Consider the following 22,215-nt stretch of genomic DNA (forward strand, 5'->3'; position numbering starts at 1 on the left):
GATTTCCCATATCCTCACCAACCTTTGTTACTTTTTTATTCTAGCTATCCTAGTGGTATGAAGTGATACCTCATTGTGGTTTTGATTTGCATTCCTCTCACGACTAATGATGTTGAGCATCTTTTCATGTGTTAATACTTATTGGCTATTGTAAGCACTGTGGACACAGTGATGTATCAGATACATGGTTTTGCAAATATTTTCTCCCATTTTGTAGGTTCTCTTTTCACTTTCTTGATGATATCATTTGAAGCCCAAAAGTATTTAATATTGATTTAGCTCAGTTTACCTACTTTTTCTTTTGTCATTGTGCTTTTGGCTTCTTAACTGAGAAATCATTTCTGAGTTCAAGGACACAAAGATTTACTTGTATGCTTCCTTTAAGAGTTTCATAGTTTTGACCAGGCGCGGTGGCTCACGCTTATAATCCTAGCACTTTGGGAGGCCGAGGTGAGTGGATCACCTGAGGTGAGGAGTTCAAGACCAGCCTGGCCAACATGGTGAAACCCCTTCTCCACTAAAAATACAAAAATTAGCTGAGCATGGTGGTGCATGCCTGTAATCCCAGCTACTTGGGAGGCTGAGGCAGGAGAATCACTTGAACTCAGGAGGCAGAGGTTGCAGTGAGCTGAGATCACACCACTGCACTCCAGCCTGGGCTACCGAGTGAGACTGTCTCAAAAAAGAACAAAAAAAAAAAGTTTCATGGTTTTACTTTCCATTTAGATCTTTGATACATTTGAGTTAATTTTTCTGTATGACTTAAGGAAGGAGGGATCCAGCTTTGTTTTATTTTTTTTAGTTTTTTTGAGACAAGGTCTCACTCCCATCGCCTAGGCTGCAGTGCAGTGGCGTGATCTCAGCTCACTGCAGCCTCAACATCCTGAGCTCAAGCCATCCACCAGGTAGCTGAGACTATAGGTGCATGCCACCATGCTCAGCTAATTTTTGTATTTTTCATGGAGATGGGGTTTTGCCATGTTGCCAAGCTAGTCTCAAACTCCTGAGCTCATGTGATCCACCCACCTCAGCTTCTCAAAGTGCTGGGATTACAGGCATGAGCCATGGCGCCTGGGCCAGCTTTATTCTTTTGCATATGTATATCTAGTCTTCCCAGCACCATTTCTTGAAAAGACTATTCCTTTCCCATATAATTTTCTTGACACCACAATAACTTTTATGGAATCTGAGATCCTTTTCTTTGCTATTGTCTGCTAGTGAAATGAATTTTTCTGTACTTTTAGGAGGGAGGGAATGGGCAAGGATAGCTTTCCTAGCTCATTTTCTAGGTTAAAGCTCTCTCTTCTCTGGCTTTTGCAAAGTGAAAATACATGTATCTTGTGCTTTCTGAGATGTGCCTTTTCTGCTTCTCTCCACCACTTCTATCTGAACCTTTTGCTTTGTCTCTTTTGTCCAGCATTCTACAACTGGGATTCTGTTCCCAGCAGTTTCTCTTCTGTGAGACTTTGTCTTGGAAAGGAACTTTGATTTGTTAATTTTGAGAGTTTATAGCACCCACACTGTACCAGGAGACCTTACTTATACTGCACTGTAGTCTGCTTGCGTTTACAGTTGACCCTTGAATAATGCAGGGGTTAGGGGTGCCAGCGCCCATCCCAGCAGTTCAAAATCCACATATAACTTCTGACTTCCAATAAACTTAACTACTAATAGCCTACTGCTGACCAGAAACCTTACTGACAACATAAACTGTTGATTAACACATAGTTTTTATGTTATATGAAGTATATACTGTCATCTTAAGGGCAAGCTAAAGAAATGAAGATGTTAAGAAAATCATAAAGAAGAGAAAATATATTTACTATGCATTAAATGGATGTGGATCATCATAAAGGTCTTCATCCTTATCATCTTCACAGTTGAGTAGGCTGAGGAGGAAAAGAAAGAGGAAGGGTTGGTTGTGCTGTCCCAGGGGTGGCAGCAGCAGAAGAAAATATGAGTATAAGTGGATCTGTGCAGTTCAAACCTGTATTGTTCAAGGGTCAAATGTATTTATAAACGGAATTGTGCCAAACTGTCTCCTAGTTTTTGCTGCTGTTCTCAGATTGGCCCACCACACTGTCCAGTGAGCATCTGCTATGACTGAGGTTCTGTTCTCCACCTGTCAGAAGTTCTTGTGCCTTCCTTCATCTTCTTCCCACACAGATACTGATACCATGCAAGTCTTGTAGTTGTCAGAGGTTTGTTTCCACCTGATTTTATTTGGAAGTTTGTTTCCTGATTCTGCTGTAGATGCTGTCTGTGAATCTTTGCTCTTCCCGCCCTCATTGCTTTATCTGAGTTTATGGGGAGATCTAGAGGAGATTTAAAAAGTACACTGCTATTGCTGTTATCTTCCCAGAATCTTCTCATTGACAGATGTTTTTGAAGCATGTTCTATTTCTTTTTTTAAGCAGTATCTACAAGTTAAAAGGAAAATGCAATCAATAGTTGATTCTTAGTTTATAATACCAGATAATTCTGTAGTGAAACAAATTATAGAACTTTTTCTCGGCTGAGTTAAATATCATAAAATGTTATACTTGTTGAATGTATGTCTTTTTTTTTAACAGTGATAAGTAGTTTAATGATTTGTATGTCATATATGGACTATGCTAAAAATCAACTTTTCTCCTTCAGAATAACAAGCCTTTGTATTCATTTGAAGATAATGCAGACTATGTTTATGATGTTATGTGGTCACCTACCCACCCAGCCCTGTTTGCCTGTGTGGATGGCATGGGGAGATTGGATTTGTGGAATCTCAATAATGACACAGAGGTGAGCAGGAAAATAACAAAAATTGCATTGAAAAATAGAAAATTGGATATTTATTGAATAATTTGCGAAATTCCTTTTATTCCAAAGAATGTAAAAGGGCTCTGTGATTGTAGCTTCATCACAAAGAACTCAAATAAGCTTTGTACCCTAAATAATAAACAGCATGCTGTGAAGAACTAAAGGGAGAAATAATGTTGACAGGAGTACTGGGGCATTTCCTTTTACTTCTGAAAAGCACTATCATGTCTCTAATGTCCTGGCAAAGTCTCATTCATAAGATAACTGGGATATTTTTCATTCATAGGCTAGCAGGCAGATAGTTTCAGACTGTTGAAGTATGTTAACCTTAATTCTGAATTTCTAAATTATCTCTTAGCCTTGATAGCATTATATATCATCCATAAACATTAATCTTAGCCTGATTTGTTTGAAGGAAGGAAAAATGTATTTTGATTTTTGATGAGTTTTTTTTCCATGAAGGATTGAAAACAGAGTATTACTATAAAATGAATATAGAAACTGTCAAATTTCCTAATTGCTGTACTAAAATCACTTATTAGCAATTAAATTTAATTGCAACTCTTATATTTATTTTTAGTCACATGTATTTTTACCAGCTTAGAGAAGCTTAAAATGTTCTTAGAATTCTTTTATATTGCTATTGGTAATAGAATTAATATTAGTATTTCTATCAATAACAATTGTTGAGAGAGAGTCAACTCAGATCTCCCACATCTCTTCCTAGTTACCTAGAATGGTACCAATTCTGTTTTATTTGGATTTCAGTCTTAGAGATTTGAGGTTACAGTTAAATGTGGATTGAAATGTAATATTTCTTTATAACTATTTTGGTATTCTGTGTATGGGGTTAAATTATTTGGGGATGACTAATACAAAGGTTTTTTTTGTCAAATTTCAAAAATTTTTAAAAATTTTATCATACTTTTAGTCTGAATCAAACACTGAATGTTTGCTCCATGTGTAGCAAATAAAACTCTTCTTCCTTAGCAAAGAAGAGGCACAGTCAGATTCCAGGGAGCTGGTGCCATTGTTCTGGTGCCATCATCCTGGCTCTTTCCCGCTAGCTCATGGAACAGGAGGCTTTAGACAGACTCATACTGCACCTTCAGTATGAACTGTTTCTAGGAACAATGAGTCAAATACAGGTTTCAGCTGATAGAGATACACGCTGCACAAGTGATTCCTGTCCTCTACAATCAAACCATAATCTGTTTATGAGGGCTTTTGAAGTGTTTTCTTTTTAAATGGGTTTTGGCCATGTGTTTTCAAACAGCTTGACTTCTTAAAGACATTAAAACAACAAAAAAGGACTCTTTATTAAGAGAAGACCTTTCAAAATAATGTGTCTAATCTTCTGAGAATTTTTTATACAAGGACTTACTTTCGCAAACAATTTTCAAGGATTGACTATAATGTCATTCATAATATGTCACTGAAGAAGAAAAAAGTTGGGGAAATTCTTTATTTTCATCTTTGTTTTTAAAAATGTAGCCAGATTGAGAGAAGAATTACTGTTTTACATGTTTATAGAAATCTTGATGAAACTTTTAACACTGTCCTTTATTTTAAATGACTTTAGGTACCAACTGCCAGCATTTCTGTGGAGGGTAATCCTGCTCTTAATCGTGTGAGATGGACCCATTCTGGCAGAGAGATTGCTGTGGGTGATTCTGAAGGACAGATTGTTATATACGATGTGGGAGAGGTATGGGACTCCCTGCCTATAATTTTGACACATCTATTTAGTTGCGTTGTAGTAAAGGCATCTTTGTGGCTAACCCTAGGCTTTGAGGTTTATGAGTTGTATAAACTATATCGTTGTAAAGATAAAATTTACTTTCTACCACAGAAGCAACTCTTGAAATATTTTCTTTCTAAACCAAATGGTCTGTCTCCCATGCAACAGATTTTGAGGGTAATATAATAAATACATTGAACGTACCTTGTTTCTTGAAGCATGCATTGCTGGAAATTAGAAATTCTTTGGGGAGAAGTTTGGAGTTATAGGTGGACTTTGGGGTTTTCTTGATATTGAAATAAGATTTATTTTTCTGTATTCATTAATTTGAGCCAAGTAGTAGAAACCAAAAGTAATATCTGCTACTACAACTGAAGAACTGAATTTTTAATTTTAATTAATTTTAATGTAAATAATCACATGTGGCCAGTAGCTACCCTACCGGATAGTGTAGATTTAGAAGCAGGCACAGCCATTTGCCACAGTGAGTGGTTTGTGCCCTAACACGACAGTGTCAGACTCCTATGATATTATAATGGCAGTTATCGAAAATATTTGTTATTGGGGCCCGGCATGGTAGTTCACACCTATAATCCCAGCACTTTGGGAGGCAGAGGCAGGTGGATCACCTGAGGTCAGGAGTTCGAGACCAGCCTGGCCAACATGGCAAAACCCCATCTCTACTTAAAATACAAAAATTAGCCAGGTGTGGTGGCACATGCCTGTAATCCCAGTTACTCGGGAGGCTGAGGCAGGAGAATCACTTGAACCTGGGAGGCAGAGGTTACAGCGAGCCGAGATCGTGCCACTGTACTCCAGCCTGGGCAACAGAGTGAGACTCTGTTTCAAAAAAAAAAAAAAAAAATTTTTGTGTGTGTGTGTGTATATATATATATATGTAGCTGCCTCTATGAAGTAAAGCATCACAAGCCTCTTTTGCCACCGGTGCAACACTAAAGCAGTGAATAGTAGCATAGCTTTTGATGAAGGAGTTAGGGTATCAAGAAAGATTACCTTATGTTCCAAACAAAAATACAAGAAACCAGCCCCCTTATGAAACCATGCTTCAAACATTGTTTCTTACAGAAAAAAACTCAGTTATTTACTGTATGCAAGAATACAGTAAAAAAAATTTTAAGGAATTCCTCTCCAGCAGAATCCATGAGATGGTGCATAGGAGTTATATTTACAAAGCATCATTGTTATTCTCTCTTGGATTGGTGGTGATAATAGCCAAGTCATTTCTGAGGCTGTCACAACACACTTCACAAACACCGTCTTTTGTTTTGAAATGTTGTAAATCATTGTTATAGTCCCCGTAATTATGGAAAGGCCATTCAGGTCAATTATTACTTTTTAACAGAAAAATTATTTGAAAACAAACTGAATAATAGTGGGTAAAATGATCTTTTATTTCATTGTATATAAAACATTGTCTTTCTTTTAATAGCAGATTGCTGTTCCCCGCAATGATGAATGGGCACGGTTTGGCCGAACACTTGCAGAAATAAATGCAAACCGAGCTGATGCAGAGGAGGAAGCAGCTACCCGAATACCTGCTTAGTTCCTGAAAAGGGGAGTGTAACTAGTGGATTTGGGAAAGGTTCTTAAGTAGATCCCAAGATTATTTGCATGCTTCTATCTAAATGATAATTAAAAGGAAATTTCATGGATTAAACCGTGGGTTTAATGCAGTAAGGCAACTTACAATGTCCTTTTATATATAACATGCATCTTGTTTTGGATTTGTGTCATTTTTTAATATAGCTGATTGACTTCACAGAAAGCAGCTTTTTTGAATTCTAATACACAGGTGTATATTTGGTATTATTTTGAATTCTTTTCAACTTATAACACTGTATACAGTTATTTCTAAAGCACAGATGAAATAAGTTCTGCATATTTTTAAATGATCACGGTTCCCTATGACACAGATAATGTTCTCACTACCCATAATATATAGGAACATTGTTTCTCATTGGCCGTAGTATGCATACACCTATCCATGTTCCATTCTGACATCCTTTGTTGTCCTTATAATTCATGTGGTAGTTACCTATAAATAAAAACAAATATGCGTTAACTTCTCAAATTTTCATTTTTATTCCTTACAACTTGAATTTTTCCATCTTTTATAAAATATATTTTTTCCATATCTTTAAGCTCCTGCTGTAAGCAGCCATCTCAAAGCTGTGTGCTCTAAATATACCACGTGGTATATACTGTAGATCTCCCAATGCATTGTGAATTGATGTCTAGATAATCTGTTGGTGAAAAAATTTCCCCTAGGTTAACTTTTGTTTTACTACTTTATATTCTTTCCATCTAAGACATATTTCCTTTAAAGGATAAATAGAAAGCTGCCTATAATTTTCACTGATTAAGAACTATGTATGTGACCTCACTGAGAGTAAAACCTTTGAGAGAAATTGATTTCATAATTTCAGTAGCCATAAAGGCAAAGTGCTCAGATGGACCATACTTTGGCATTAAAATCTACATCTTGAGATCTGTTGCCACAGCATTGTCTACAAGTCAGAAAGGTAGGTGACAAATATCTAAGAATTAGTATTGAAATCAGTGAATTTCAGGAATAGAGGAAAGGACTATGATCAGATCTTGATTTTATCTACTTTAAATTGTCGATTTACTTGATCCCAAACTTTTGTACTTCTGAAATGTAACTGTCTTTTATTCAACAGAACATGAACTAGGAAGAAAGATTAGAAATCAGAATTTGAACATTTTTCTTTCAATAATTGTAACAAAGATTTGTTGGGAGAGAAATTTCCAAATAATGAGTAGTGTATAGTGTAAGGAATAATTGACCTGGAATTATTGGCCCCAAACTCTCATTCTTGCTGAAGCACCTATGAGAAGTGTGATTTTAGCCAAGTCTGTGCCTCATTCTTTATATGTGGGAATTAAGTTTTGATTTAATGATTTCTGAATTTTCTCTCAGCTCTACTCAGTTATGGGGTATCAATATATGAAACTGAATATAGAAAAGTAGGCAATTCTTTGCTTTTCTGTATTCAGTTTCATAAATTGATACCCCATAATTGCCCATTATATACCAAAGACAACATCTCAAGTTATCTCATTGTAGCAGTGTCTGTGAGTCAAATCTTCAATTTTAGCAGTCACACTGTCTTTATATAGAAAAATTCATGGACTCACTACTCATGTAGTTACTGTATCTCTACCTTTGGTTTGTAAAAATGACTAAAAGTAGGGAAAACAAGTGTTAAAATATAATGGACAAGAAAAGGTTGGAAATCCTATGTCAAATCAGATGTTCCTCAAACTCCAGGTGTTGTGTTTAGTTGTGAAAGAAAGAATAAAATTGTTTAAATGTTTCACTTTTTGGGAATGACTTCTCCCCTTCTCCCCCAGAAAATGCGATGTATACCTTTGCCCATTCAACTTTAGTCTGTATTTTTAGGAACACACAAATTTACTTTAAGGAATTACCTTAAGTTGACTATATAATAGCAAAAGAGAAAGTATTGAGACTGTCAGTGTGGATATAGAAGCTTGGATTAGGTTGACTAGAAGTGCATCACAGTTCTTTATACTTTTAGAACTAAAAGGCTTATAATTTTGAAAAATATCCAGTTACAGAAATTGTACCTTATCAGTTGTACTTTTTTTCTGAGTAAGAAAACAAGCTGTAGCTTTCTGGTTAATTTCTTAATTTTTGTTGTTTGGTTTTTGTCTTTTTGAATGGAACATTAAAGTTTATTACCTTTATGTTAAGGAATATCCAGCTTCACAGACAATTAACTTGCAGTAAATCTCTGAAATAATCATTTTTTGGTATTTAAACCAAATATTCATTGGTAGAAGCTTTCTTCCTATTTACAGATCCAGTTCCCTATAAAGTTTAGAAAGTCTCTTTATATAAAATGTTGTTACAATAATGCTGAAATACTGCATCTCGAAGGAATGGATGACTTAAAATTTAGTGGGAGGAACTATAGAAAAGTAGTTTTAGGAATGATTGGTCCTAGTCTTTCAGTGTTGTTAGAATGTTTTAGTCTGTTCTGTACTAGTGTGGATAGACTGTAATATCCACCCCTTGAACCATACAGAAAGACTTGAATGGATGAGTGAAAATCTGCTGTGAAGCATATCATACTATTTTTCCTTATATTGAGTAGTGCATTATTTTTAAGTCAGAAATCCAGTAGGGTTTTTTTTTTTCCTAAAGCGCTGTCATAAATTTCAGTGGTCACCCGCCACTCACTAGGCAGTGCATTTTTAAATGTCTTTTCCACAACCCCAGCGTTTCAACATTGATATTCTAATAGTTTTCTAAATGAGAAGACTGTATAATTAAATGTATGCTAAAGAGAATGGAGCTCCAAGTGCAGCTCCAGATGCTGCTTATCATCTAGGGTGCTGGTGTCATGTCTCAGTCTTCAGGATAAGCTAAGGTTAAATAGCCAACAGCTTTGCTTCTTCTTGATGACTTAGTGATGGGGTTCCCATTGAGTTTTGTTTTTAATCCAAGCTACACAGCAACAAGAAAGGAGTTCTTGCTTTCCCAATACCATCTTGCTGATTGCTAGGCCAGCAGTCCCCAACCTTTTTGGCACCAGGCATCAGTTTCAAGGAAGACAATTTTTCCATGGACCAGGGAGGTTTGGGAGGTGGTTTCGGGATCAAACTGTTCCACCTCAGGTCACCATCAGGCATTATTAGATTCTCATAAGGAAGGAGCTCACACAACCTAGATCCCTGGATGGGGAGCTCAGGTGGTATTGCTCACTCACCTGCCTGCCTGCCACTCACCTCCTGTTACATGGCCTGCCATGGGTCACTGCTGGTTCTGGTTTGCAGCCCAGGGGTTGGGGACCCCTTTGCTTGGCAACTTAAGGACCTTACAGGTTTGAGGAACAGTCACTCCCAACTTGGACCTTATCATTTACTAATTAAAAATTATTGATGCTGTGAAATTATTTACTTAGAGATCTGGCTTACAAATCTAGGGGCTCCTAATGCTGTCAAAGAATTGGAAATTGCCCCAAAGGCAATATTAAGAGAACAGCCATTTTCAGTATTTCTTTTGAAGGGGAAGATTACAATTAGGAACATTCTTTTAATCAAGTTTTTCAAAAGTTTTACAGCCCCCAAATGGTAGTAATTTGCTTGTACTGTATTACATTTTGTAAATCCTTTTCATAAATAGGAAACATGTTATGGAGTCCATCTTAAAGAAAAATCCTACACTGCTAACCAGAATACCAACTATAAGACTTGGAATTCCTCACACTGGAATGCTTTTCACAATAGGCCAGTTCTCTCATTCCTTTTGTTGGACTTTAGGTATTTAGATTGTCTTTCTGCCTGCCATGTTCACAATTCCCAAACTTCTAAAAGTTCAAATGGATGGCAGGTATTTTAAGTTTTCAGTATGTAGCTTTTAGCCACTGATAGTTTCCACATAGCCAATCAGCAGACTTTTACAAACTTTTATAAAATTATGGTATTTTGTGTTGTTAGTTTCATAGCAGGAATCCCAGTTTTGGCTTCTTAATATTCCATTACCAGTTCCCAGTCAGAGGATGGAACAGCTTGCACTCAGGTAAGCTTTCTGAAAGGTCTGTTTCACTTTGTGAGGTCACTTATTCAGGTCTCTGGTAATGTATTATCCTGCCTCTCTTATAATGTACTTGATTTGGTCAGAAAGCTGTGGGGCGGTGATTGTATAGATGTAGAACACACCTGCGTTGGGCCGAACATGCAGAGACCTGACACTGTGACTCCTGAAATCAGGTATGCCAGTGGTAAGACTTTGATAGCAGTAATTTTATCTTTTGTGAATTTTTGTACTAGTTTTTTTTTTTTTTTTTTTCTGAACAAGGTAATGGAAATGCATTGAAACAAAATTTCTTGTGTTTAAGAGTGGCTTGGTATATAAGAGAAAGAACACTAGGCACAAAAGACCCAAGTTCTATTCCTGATTTCCCCCATTTCTAATAATGTAATCTAGGACAAGGGTAAGTATTATCATCTTTTAAATGAGGAAAATATTTGCTTTCTGTGACAATTATGTGAGAAAATGTATATGTGAAGGCCTTTGTAAATTATATTACAAAGTACTATACAAATAAGAGATTTTATTTTTCATTTTCTTTTTAAGAATACAAGAATGGAGAGAGACCCTAATGTAACGAGCTCAGGATAAAGTGGGTTGGTGTTTAAGAAATTATTTTTTAATTCTAGGAAATCACATAACTTAAACCCTCAGCAGAATCCTTAGGTTTTCAGGAGTAGCAGTGAACTGAGAAAAATACCAAATGCTTTTAATCAGTGATATTTTTTCTAGGAATGTTTTATTACATTCTATGATAAAGTTACAGATTATGCTTAGTTGAAAAAAAATGACCCACTCTGAATTTCTATCGTAGACTCAGCTGTTGCTCTTCTGTTAGTTATATACAGAACATCGACTGTGGTATCTGGAGCCTGTGAAAAGGGGAAGTGGAACTCCTTTTTTGAATCAATGAGAGAACAAACTTGGTTCAAGACTACACAGTTAAATAGTGGCAGAACCGGAATCAGTCACTTCTCTATAAATCTAGGAACAACAGCTATTCAGCTGTTACACTCTTTACATAGTACCTCTCCCTTCCCTAGGGTTAGTCCCCTTGGAAATAATGTGTGCTCATGTGAGAAGATGATCACTAAAAGGAAGACCTTTGTTCCTTAAGGAACTGTGTATTGGCTGTCGGGCTTACAGGACACCTTGAGATCAGTCCTGCAGAAATAGCTCTTACCTGCTTCTTACCTGGATTGGCAGGTAGGGATCTCTCTTACTGTATCCAAAATGTGATTTCCAGAAACAAGGCAAAACCTGATATAATAAATACCCACTGAGGAAGAAACGTGGTAAAATGACTAGCCCCTTATTAATGGGCCTTATTTCTAATAATGTTTGATACAGTCATGAATTTGTCAGTACTTTAAGGGTTCTTAAATGGATTTGAAGGAAACTTCATTTTCTAGAGGTAAAAGAAATGATGAGGCTTATTTTTCCTCAAACTCAGGAGTTACTTAAGTTGTATTTGTATCAAGAAAAAATGTTTATTTTGTGCTAAAAGTCCAATAAGGAGTAATACAGTGTGATGCAAAGAAGACTGCCCCTGAGTTTCCTGCTCCTCATCTTAGACAAATTCTTCATCTCTCTAGACCTTCCCCCTCTTTGCTGTATAATGAGTGCTGCAGTATCAGCATTACCAGGGAATAACTGGAATAATACATTCATGTAGATCAGATGCCCCAAAATGCTAAATGAATGTTAAGAAGATGTGGTTTAATTGGAATTACATCAACTGAGAGGAAATAATTGACTCCAAATATTAATATTTAGTTGGTAGATTAGCCTTTTCAAACATGATAGTCTTGAAATTTATATTTCTAGTTCTAACAGCCTTGAATTTAAAGAGTCAACTTGTGTTGAAACTCAGTTAACCATGTCTTTGGGCAAATGTTTTCACCTCTCTAAGCCTATTCTTTCATCTACCACTTCTCAAAGAAGTTATGAGAATTATACCCGAATATATGTGAAAATGCATGCTAATCTATGAAGCACCATACAGGTATGAAGCACTGGTATTATGGAAGGTGAACCTTCAACAGGTTCAGTATCTGATCTTCAGTAGCTCCTGTAAGCTTTGCAGGCTCTGTCTCCTGGCTGTTAGCGGTTAAAAACAGGCTCCTAGAAGTTCAGGTATCTTTGCTGACACAGCTGCTTTACCACACAAAGCCTTCCTGACCAGTTGGGATTCACTGATAATCTTTATCTTAGCTTTTTTATTCTGCTTTTGAAAGAGAGTGCTAAATCAGTATAAGTTTCAAAAAAAAAAGAGATGGGAGTGATAGAGAACCTACTCAAAGATCTTTTACCATTACTTTATACTTAGTGGAAATGTACAGCTGTTTCTAAAGTTACCATTTCCTCTGCCTTACAAAGAACTGGCCTGTGTACATTCTGACCATGTAGTAGTAGTAACTGCTGCTATTTACTGAGCATGTATTATATATATATATACACACACACACACACACACACACAGATGTGGGAAATATGATTGCTAATTTACAAAAGAGGAAACTGGTGTGTAGCCAGTTTGCATGATGTAGATGTTCCCACCATGGCCAATTGCAAACAACAAATGTAGTATCAATGAAAATGGAATTGGGAAGATACACACATAGTGGGCCCTCATTGGACTGGTACAAGCCAGGTCCAGCATATCCCTGGGACTAGGGGCATTAAGCGCGTCATAGTTTAGGAACTAAACACAAAGTCTTGATTTTAGAGTTGTGTACTTAACCAAGTTGCTGCACTACTTTTATGATAGTTTTCAGCTCAAATAAGCCTACATATAATACTACATATTTAAAAGACCACAAAGCAACTCTTTGTGAGACAGAGGAACTAGGATTACTCTTCTGGCTTCTAGGAAAGTGATTCTAGAACTTTTTTTTAAAAAGTACTTTAAGTTCTAGGGTACGTGTGCAGAACGTGCAGGTTTGTTATATAGGTATACACGTGCCATGCTGGTTTGCTGTACCCATCAACCCATCATCTACATTAGATATTTCTCCTAATGCTATCCCTCCCCTAACGCCCCACCTCCAGACAGGCCCCAGTGTGTGATGTTCCCCTCCCTGCATCCATGTATTCTCATTGTTCAGTTCCCACTTAGGAGTGAGAACATGCAGTGTTTGGTTTTCTGTTCTTGTATTAGTTTGCTGAGAATGATGGTTTCCAGCTTCATCCATGTCCCTGCAAAGGACATGAACTCATCCATTTATTTATTTATTTATTTATTTAGAGATGGAGTCTCACTCTGTCGCCCAGGCTGGAGTGCAGTGGCGCGATTTCAACTCACTGCAAGCTCCGCCTCCCGGGTTCATGCCATTCTCCTGCCTCAGCCTTCTGCGTAGACTGGGACTACAGGCGCCCACCACCTCGCACGGCTAATTTTTTTTGTATTTTTTAGTAGCAACGGGATTTCACCATGTTAGCCAGGATGGTCTCTATCTTCTGACCTTGTGATCTGCCCGCTTCAGTCTCCCAAAGTGCTGGGATTACAGGTGTGAGCAACCACAACCGGACGAACTCATCCCTTTTTTACGGCTGCATAGTACTCCATGGTGTATATGTGCCACATTTTCTTTATCCAGTCTATCACTGATGGGCATTTGGGTTGGTTCCAAGTCTTTGCTATTGTGAACAGTGCCGCAGTAAACATACATGTGCATGTGTCTTTACAGTAGAATGATTTATAATCCTTTGAGTATATACCCAGTAATGGAATTGCTGCGTCAAGTGGTATTTCTGGTTCTAGATCCTTGAGGAATTGCCACACTGTCTTCCACAATGGTTGAACTAATTTACACTCCCACCAACAGTGTAAAAGCATTTCTGTTTCTTCACATCCTCTCCAGCATCTGTTGTTTCCTGACTTTTTAATGATTGCCATTCTAACTGGTGCGAGATGGTATCTCATTGTGGTTTTGATTTGCATTTTCTCTAATGACCAGTGATGAGCTTTTTTTCATGTTTGCTGGCCGCATCAGTGTCTTCTTTTGAGAAGTGTCTGTTCATAACCTTTGCCCACTTTTTAATGGGGTTTGTTTGTTTCTTGTAAATTTGTTTAAGTTCTTTGTAGATTCTGGATATTAGCCCCTTGTCAGATGGATAGATTGCAAAAATTTTCTGCCATTCTGTAGGTTGTCTGTTCACTTTCATGATAGTTTCTTTTGCTGTGCAGAAGCTCTGTAGTTTAATTAGATCCCATTTTTCAATTTTGGCTTTTGTTGCCATTGCTTTTGGTATTTCAGTCATGAAGTCTTTGCCCGTGCCTCTGTCCAGAATGGTATTGCCTAGGTTTTCTTCTATGGTTTTTATGGTTTTAGGTCTTACGTTTAAGTCTTTAATCCATCTTGAGTTAATTTTTGTATAAGGTGTAAGGAAGGCATCCAGTTTCAGTTTTCTGCATATGGTTAGGCAGTTTTCCCAACACCGTTTATGAAATAGGGAATCCTTCCCCCATTGCTTGTTTCTGTCAGGTTCGTCAAAGATCAGATGATTGTAGATGTGTGGTATTATTTCTGAAGCCTCTGATCTGTTCCATTGATATATATATGTATCTGTTTCGGTACCAGTACCATGCCGTGTGGTTACTGTAGCCTTGTAGTATAGTTTGAAGTCAGGAGTGTGATGCCTCCAACTTTGTTCTTTTTGCTTAGGATTGTCTTGCCCATGCAGGCTCTTTTTTGGTTCCATATAAAATTTAAAGTAGTTTTTTCTAATTCTGTGAAGAAAGTCAATGGTAGCTTGATGGGGATAGCATTGAATCTGTAAATTACTTTGGGCAGTATGGCCATTTTCATGATATTGATTCTTCCTATCCATAAGCATGGAATGTTTCTCCATTTGTTTGTGTCTTCTCATTTCCTTGAGCAGTGGTTTGTAGTTCTCTTTGAAGAGGTCTTTCACATCCCTTGTAAGTTGTATTCCTAGGTATTTAATTCTCTTTGTAGCAATTGTGAATGGAAGTTCACTCATGATTTGGTTCTCTATTATTGGTGTATAGAAATGGTTGTGATTTTTGCACATTGATTTTGTATCCTGAGACTTTGCTGGAGTTGCTTATCAGCTTAAGGAGATTTTGGGCTGAGATGATGGGGTTTTCTAAATATACAATCATGTCATCTGCAAACAGGGACAATTTGACTTCTTCTTTACCTAACTGAATACCTTGATTTCTTTCTCTTGCCTGATTGCCCTAGCCAGAACTTCCAACACTATGTTGAATAGGAGTGGTGAGAGAGGGCATCCCTGTCTTTTGCTGGTTTTCAAAGAGAATGCTTCCAGTTTTTGCCCATTCAGTATGATATTGTCTGTGGGTTTGTCATAAATAGCTCTTACTCTTTTGAGATATACGTTCCATCAATACCTAGTTTATTGAGAGCTTTTAGCATGAAGGATGTTGAATTTTGTCAAAGGCCTTTTCTGCATCTGTTGAGATAATCATGTTTTTTTGGTCATGGGTTCTCTTTATGTGATGGATTACGTTTATTGACTTGCATGTGTTGAACCAGCCTTTCATCCCAGGGATGAAGCCAACTTGATCGTAGTGGATAAGCTTTTTGATGTGCTGCTGGATTCGGTTTGCCAGTATTTTATTGAGGATTTTTGCATTGATGTTCATCAGGGATATTGGCCTGAAATTTTCTTTTTTTTTTGTTGTGTGTCTGTCAGATTTGGTATCAGGATGACGCTGGCCTCATAATATGAGTTAGGGAGGATTCCATCTTTTTTATTGTTTGGAACAGTTTCAGAAGGAATGGTATCAGCTCCTCTTTGTACCTCTGGTAGAATTTGGCTGTGAATCCGTCTGGTCCTGGACTTTTTTTGGTTGGTAGACTATTACTGCCTTCATTTCAGAACTTGTTATTGGTCTATTCAGGGATTCAACTTCTTCATGGTATAGACTTGGGAGGGTGTATGTGTCCAGGAATTTAGTCATTTCTTCTAGATTTTCTAGTTTATTTGCATAGAGGTATTCATAGTATTCTCTGATGGCCGTTTGTATTTCTGTGGGATCAGTGGTGATAGCCCCTTTTCTTATTGCATCTATTTGATTCTTCTCTCTTTTCTTTATTAGTCTTGCTAGCAGTCTATCTATTTTGTTGATCTTTTCAAAAAACCAGCTCCTGGATTCCTTGATTTTTTTGAAGGGTTTTTTGTGTCTCTGTCTCCTTCAGTTCTGCTCTGATCTTAGTTATTTCTTGTCTTCTGCTAGCGTTTGAATTTGTTTGCTCGTTTCTCTAGTTCTTTTAATTTTGATGTTAGGGTGTCGACTTTAGATCTTTCCTGCTTTCTCTTGTGGGCATTTAGTGCTATAAATTTCCCTCTACACTGCTTTAAATGTGTCCCAGAGATTCTGGTACCTTGTGTCTGTTCTCATTGGTTTCAAATAACTTATTTCTGCCTTCATTTCGTTATGTACCCAGTAGTCATTCAGGAGCAGGTTGTTCAGTTTCCATGTAGTTGTGCGGTTTTGAGTGAATTTCTTAATCCTGACTTCTAATTTGATTGCACGGTGGTCTGATAAACTGTTACGATTTCCATTCTTGTGCATTTGCTGAGGAGTGTTTTACTTCCAGTGATGTGGTCAGTTTTAGAATAAGTGTGATATACTGAGAAGAATGTATATTCTGTTAATTTGGGGTGTTCTGTAGACGTCTATTAGGTCTGCTTGGTCCAGAGCTGAGTTCAAGTCCTGAATATCCTTGTTAATTTTCTGTCTCGTTGATCTGTCTGATATTGACAGTGGGGTGTTAAAGTTTCCCACTATTATTGTGTGGGAGTCTAAGTCACTTTGTAGGTCTCTAAGGACTTGCTTTATGAATCTGGGTGCTCCTGTATTGGATGCATATATATTTAGGATAGTTAGCTCTTCTTGTTGCATTGATCCCTTTACCATTATGTAATACCCATCTTTGTCTCTTTTGATCTTTGTTGGTTTAAAGTCTGTTTTATCAGATATTAGGATTGCACCCCTGCTTTTTTTTGCTTTCCATTTGCTTGGTAAATATTTCTGCATCCCTTTATTTTGAGCCTGTGTCTTTGCACTTGAGATGGGTCTCCTGAATACAGCACACTGATGGGTCTTGACTCTTTATCCAATTTGCCAGTCTGTGTCTTTTTTTTTTTTTTTTTTCCAGACAGAGTCTCCACTCTGTCGCCCAGGATGGAGTCTAGTGGCACGATCTCGGCTCACCACAACGTCCGCCTCCCGGGTTCAAGTGATTTTCCCACCTCAGCCTCCTGAGTAGCTGGGATTACAGGCCTGCACCATCACGCCTGGCTAATTATTGTATTTCTAGTAGAGACAGGGTTTCACCATGTTGGTCAGGCTGGTCTCAAACTCCTGACCTCATGATCCACCTGCTTTGGCCTCCCAAAGTGCTGGGATTATAGGCGTGAGCCACCGTGCCTGGCCAGTCTGTATCTTTTAATTGGGGCATTTAGCCTATTTACATTTAATATTGTGTGTGAATTTGATCCTGTCATTATGATGCTAGCTGGTTATTTTGCCCGTTAGTTGATGTGGTTTCTTCATAGTGTCAATGGTCTTTACAATTTGGCATGTTTTTGCGGTGGCTGGTACCAGTTTTTCCTTTCTATGTTCAGTGCTTCCTTCAGGAGCTCTTGTAAGGCAGGCCTGGTGGTAACAAAATCTCTCAGCATTTGCTTGTCTGTAAAGGATTTTATTTCTCCTTCACTTATGAAGCTTAGTTTGGCTGGATATGAAATTCTGGGTTGAAAATTCTTTTCTTTAAGAATGTTGAATATTGGCCCCCTCTCTCTTCTGGCTTGTAGGGTTTCTACAGAGAGATCCGCTGTTAGTCTGATGGGCTTCCCTTCATGGGTAACCTGAACTTTCCCTCTGGCTGCCCTTAACATTTTTTCCTTCATTTCAACCTTGGTGAATCTGACGAGTATGTGTCTTGGGGTTGCTCTTCTTGAGGAGTATCTTTGTGGTGGTCTCTGTATTTCCTGAATTAAAATGTTGGCCTGTCTTGCCAGGTTGGGGAAGTTCTCCTGGATAATATCCTGAAGAGTGTTTTCCAACTTGGTTCCATTCTCCTTGTCACTTTCAGGTACATCAATCAAACATAGATTTGATCTTTTCACATAGTCCCATATGTCTTGGAGGCTTTGTTCATTCCTTTTCATTCTTTTTTCGCTAATCTTGTCTGCTCACTTTATTTCATTAAGTTGATCTTCAATCGCTGACATCCTTTGCTGACATCCTTTCTTGCGCTTGATCGATTTGGCCATTGATACTTGCATATGCTTCACAAAGTTCTCATGCTGTGTTTTTCAGCTCCATCATGTTATTTATGTTCTTCTTTAAACTGGTTATTCCAGTTACCAATTCGTCTGACCTTTTTTCAAGGTTCTTAGCTTCTTTGCATTGGGTTAGAACATGCTTCTTTAGCTTGGAGGAGTTTGTTATTACCCACCTTCTGAAGCCTACTTCTGTCAATTTGTCAAACTCATTCTGCATCCAGTTTTGTTCCCTTGCTGGCGAGGAGTTGTGATCCTTTGGAGGAGAAGAGACATTCTGGTTTTTGGAATTTTCACTCTTTTTGCGCTGGTTTCTCCCCATCTTCGTGGATTTATCTACCTTTGGTCTTTGATGTTGGTGACCTCAGATGGGGTCTCTGAGTGGACGTCCTTTTTGTTGATGTTGATGCTATTCCTTTTTGTTTGCTAGTTTTCCTTCTAACAGGCCCCTCTGCTGCAGGTCTGCTAGAGTTTCCTGGAGGTCCACTCCAGACCCTGTTTGCCTAGGTATCACCCAGTCTTCAGGACAGCAAAGATTGCTGCCTGTTCTTTCCTCTGGAAGCTTCGTCCCAGGGGGCAGCCGCCAGATGCCAGCCAGAGCTCTCCCATATGAGGTGTCTGTCAGCTCCTACTGGGAGGTGTCTCCCAATCAAGAGACACTGGAGTCAGGGACTCACTTGAGGAGGCAGTGCTCAGATGCTGTGCTGTGAGATCCACTGTGAGATCCACTGCTGTGAGATGCTCTTTTCAGAGCCATCAGGCAGGGACGTTTAAGTCTGCTGAAGCTGTGCTCACAGCTGTCCCTTCACCTAGGGGAAGGTGACATCTGTCCCAGGGAGATAGTGGTTTTATCTCTAAGTCCCTGACTGGGGATGCTGCCTTTTTTTGTTTTTTTGTTTTTGTTTTTCAGAGATGCCCTTCCCAGAGAGGAGGAAGAGAGAGAGGCAGTCTGGCCACAGCAGCCTTGCTGAGCTGCAGTATGCTCTGCCCAGTTCGATCTTCTAGTTGGCTTTGTTTACAGTGTGAGGGTAAAACTGTCCAGTCAAGCCTCAGCAATGGTGGACGCCTCTCCCCTCACCAAGCTCGAGCATCCCAGGTCGAGCTCAGACTGCTGTGCTGGCAGCAAGAATTTCAAGCCAGTGAATCTTAGCTGGCTGGGCACTGTGGGGTTGGGACCCACTGAGCCAGACCACTTTGGCTCCCTGGCTTCAGCACCCTTTCCAGGGGAGTGAATGGTTCTGTCTCACTGGCATTCCAGGAACCACTGGGGTATGAAAAAAAAAAAAAACTGCGGCTAGCTTGGTGTCTGCCCAAACAGCCACCCAGTTTTGTGCTTGAAACCCAGGGCCTTGGTGGTATAGGCACCGGAAGGAATCTCCTGGTCTGCAGGTTGTGAAGACCATGGAAAAAGCGCAGTATCTGGGCCCGGAGTGCACTGTTCCTCACAGTACAGTCCCTAATGGCTTTCCTTGGCTAGGAGAGGGAGTTCCCAAACACCTTGCACTTCCTGGGTAAGGCAACGCCCCACCCTGCTTCAGCTCACCCTCTGTGGGCTGCACCCACTGTCCAACCAGTCCCATTGAGATGAACCAGGTACCTCAGTTGGAAATGCAGAAATCACCTGCCTTCTGCGTCGGTCATTCTGGGAGCTTCAGACTGGAGCTGTTCCTATTTGGCCATCTTGCCAGCAGTCGATTCTAGAACTTTTTACTCCTCGTTAGCTCAAACTACTGGAAGAAACTAGTTAGATACGGAATATGTTTCCACTGGCTGAAAAAAATGGTAGTAGCTATAAGTGGCTTACCTGCAACTCAGCAGGACTACTTTATGACATCACTGTTTGCAGGTATGCTGCCTGAACCCACTTAGGAATCACTCTTTCTCCTTCCTAGGCCCTCCCCTAAAATTTGCAGGCCCTGAAGCAATAGGTAGGTCAAGATATTTCAGTGTTATAAATCAAGCTTAAAAGCTACTAAATTATATGCACAACATGCAGGTCCACCTTGGATTTTCGTACTTCTCAGAATTCCATTCCCAAAGATGACAGCCAGCGGGGACCCAGCCTGCAGCACATTGCCCTCCTTCTTTCCACCCGCTCCTTCAATATTCTGAAGGGCTTCACAGGAACACTTGTGTATTCTTCAGCCTACATGCCTAAGTTTTTCCACAGCCTTGCACATAGCTGCCCCTTGGCCACCTTTTCGACCAGGGTAAGTTTGGGCAAAAGACAGGCCTTGTGAAAGCCCTGGAAGTTGAGCAGTTTAGGCAGGAAAATCAGGGTTTCAGGTACCTTGAACGTGGTCTAGAAGAGAATGAAGTGAGTTCCCAGTGGGCATAACCCATTGGCCCTGCAGACTTTTTGCCCCCTGGGAAAGAACACAACTACAGGAGGGCCTCTAAAACAAGGCACCCGAGGGCAGTGCTGGACCTGTCTTTTCTCCTAAAGTCAACTGAGTCACTTTTTAAAAGATAATTCTGTTGTCCCTAATGGTATTTTTTCAATGCAAATAAAATTGTTTATCACTGAATACTATTTCATGACTCCTAAGAGTATTCACTACTAGAAATCGGTGTTTAGTATTAACAGATTCATCACAAAATGTGTGTTAGGAAGCAGGGAAAAGAGCTGATATTTTAATAAAACCTTGTAAATATGTTCTGCGAATTACTAGTTGCACAGCACATTTTGTAACTATAGGATCATCCCAGGAGTCACTTCAACAAGAGAAAGAAAAGAGTTTTCTGTTTGCTTTAAGTGCTATTAGTGAGATTGGATCAAGATGGCAAACAGAAGTATCTGCTCTCCCTCTAAACTCTAAATTCCATAAAGTGCTATAATAAAACAGAAGAAAAATAAGAAATCTGCTATAGCACTGCAAGATGAGAGGGCTAGCAATGGAATAGAAATTTGGAAGAATGCCATAAACATCAAAAACTGTAGGATCAGAGTTATAAGCAAACAAAATGATAGGGAATCATAATTGAAAACAGGCAAGAGACTACTATAAAAGGAGGCATGGGTTGGAACCCAGAGTCAACAGATGCAAAGAGCAGGAGGGTTCCCTGGAGTACCGGACAGGGTGATTCATTAGGGAGCTCATTCAGAATAGCTACGCAAGTCCCATTTCCCAACCACAGACTGAGTGGTGGACAAAAGGAGTGTCTCTGGCCAGCCTATAACATAACTGAGTGATGCCACTGGAGCTGGGAAAGCAGGGCAGTACCCCCAGACACTTGCTGACGCGCAAGAGGAGAACAGAAGCCCATACACTAGTTGCCCCTTATCCATGGTTTGGCTCTCCACAGTTTGTTACCCATGGTCAACACAGTCCTAATATATTACATGGAAAGTTCCAGAAATAATTCATGAGTTTTAAGTTGCAGGTCATTCTAAGTAGTGGTGTGAAATCTTGTACCGTCTGCTCTGTCCTTCCCAGGATGTAATCATCCCTTTGTCCAGTGTATCCACACTGTCTACACTGCCTACCTGTTAGTCACTTAGTAGCTGTCCTCGTTATCAGATCAACTGTCACAGTATCTCAGTGTTTGCATTCAAGCAACCCCTATTTAACTTAATAATGACCTCAAAATGCCAGTAGTGATGCTGGCAATTCAGATGTGCCAAAAAAACTGTAAATTGCTTCCTTTAAGTGAAAATGTAAAAGTTCTTGACAATTTTTTTAATTGTATGCTGAGGTTGCTAAGATCTAAAGTATGGCTTAGGTCTAAGGTATGAACAAATCTTCCATCCGTGAAATTGTGAAGAAGGAAAGATAAATTCATGCTAGTTTTG

General features: G+C 39.0%; 1 protein-coding gene and 1 long non-coding RNA gene across 20 annotated transcripts in view; both read left to right on the forward strand.

Annotated features, from left to right (window-relative positions):
• DYNC1I2 (dynein cytoplasmic 1 intermediate chain 2) overlaps positions 1-6,632 on the forward strand; it is an 83,127-nt gene extending 76,495 nt beyond the window's left edge. For 10 of the 19 annotated variants that reach the window (XM_077956146.1, XM_077956138.1, XM_077956142.1 and 7 more), the window contains 3 exons: positions 2,641-2,781; positions 4,382-4,507; positions 5,991-6,632. In XM_077956146.1, the coding sequence (XP_077812272.1) occupies positions 2,641-2,781; positions 4,382-4,507; positions 5,991-6,104 (381 nt within the window). In that variant the 3' untranslated portion in view covers positions 6,105-6,632. 19 annotated transcript variants of the gene reach the window in all.
• A 2,549-nt stretch (positions 6,633-9,181) lies between these two features.
• Positions 9,182-20,953, forward strand: LOC144333410 (uncharacterized). The gene is made up of 2 exons (XR_013402029.1): positions 9,182-11,348; positions 19,333-20,953. It is a non-coding gene; the product is annotated as an uncharacterized LOC144333410 (long non-coding RNA).
• Positions 20,954-22,215: the final 1,262 nt, after the last annotated feature.

The sequence above is a fragment of the Macaca mulatta genome, chromosome 12 (genome assembly GCF_049350105.2).
Source record: "Macaca mulatta isolate MMU2019108-1 chromosome 12, T2T-MMU8v2.0, whole genome shotgun sequence".
Lineage (NCBI taxonomy): Eukaryota > Metazoa > Chordata > Mammalia > Primates > Cercopithecidae > Macaca > Macaca mulatta.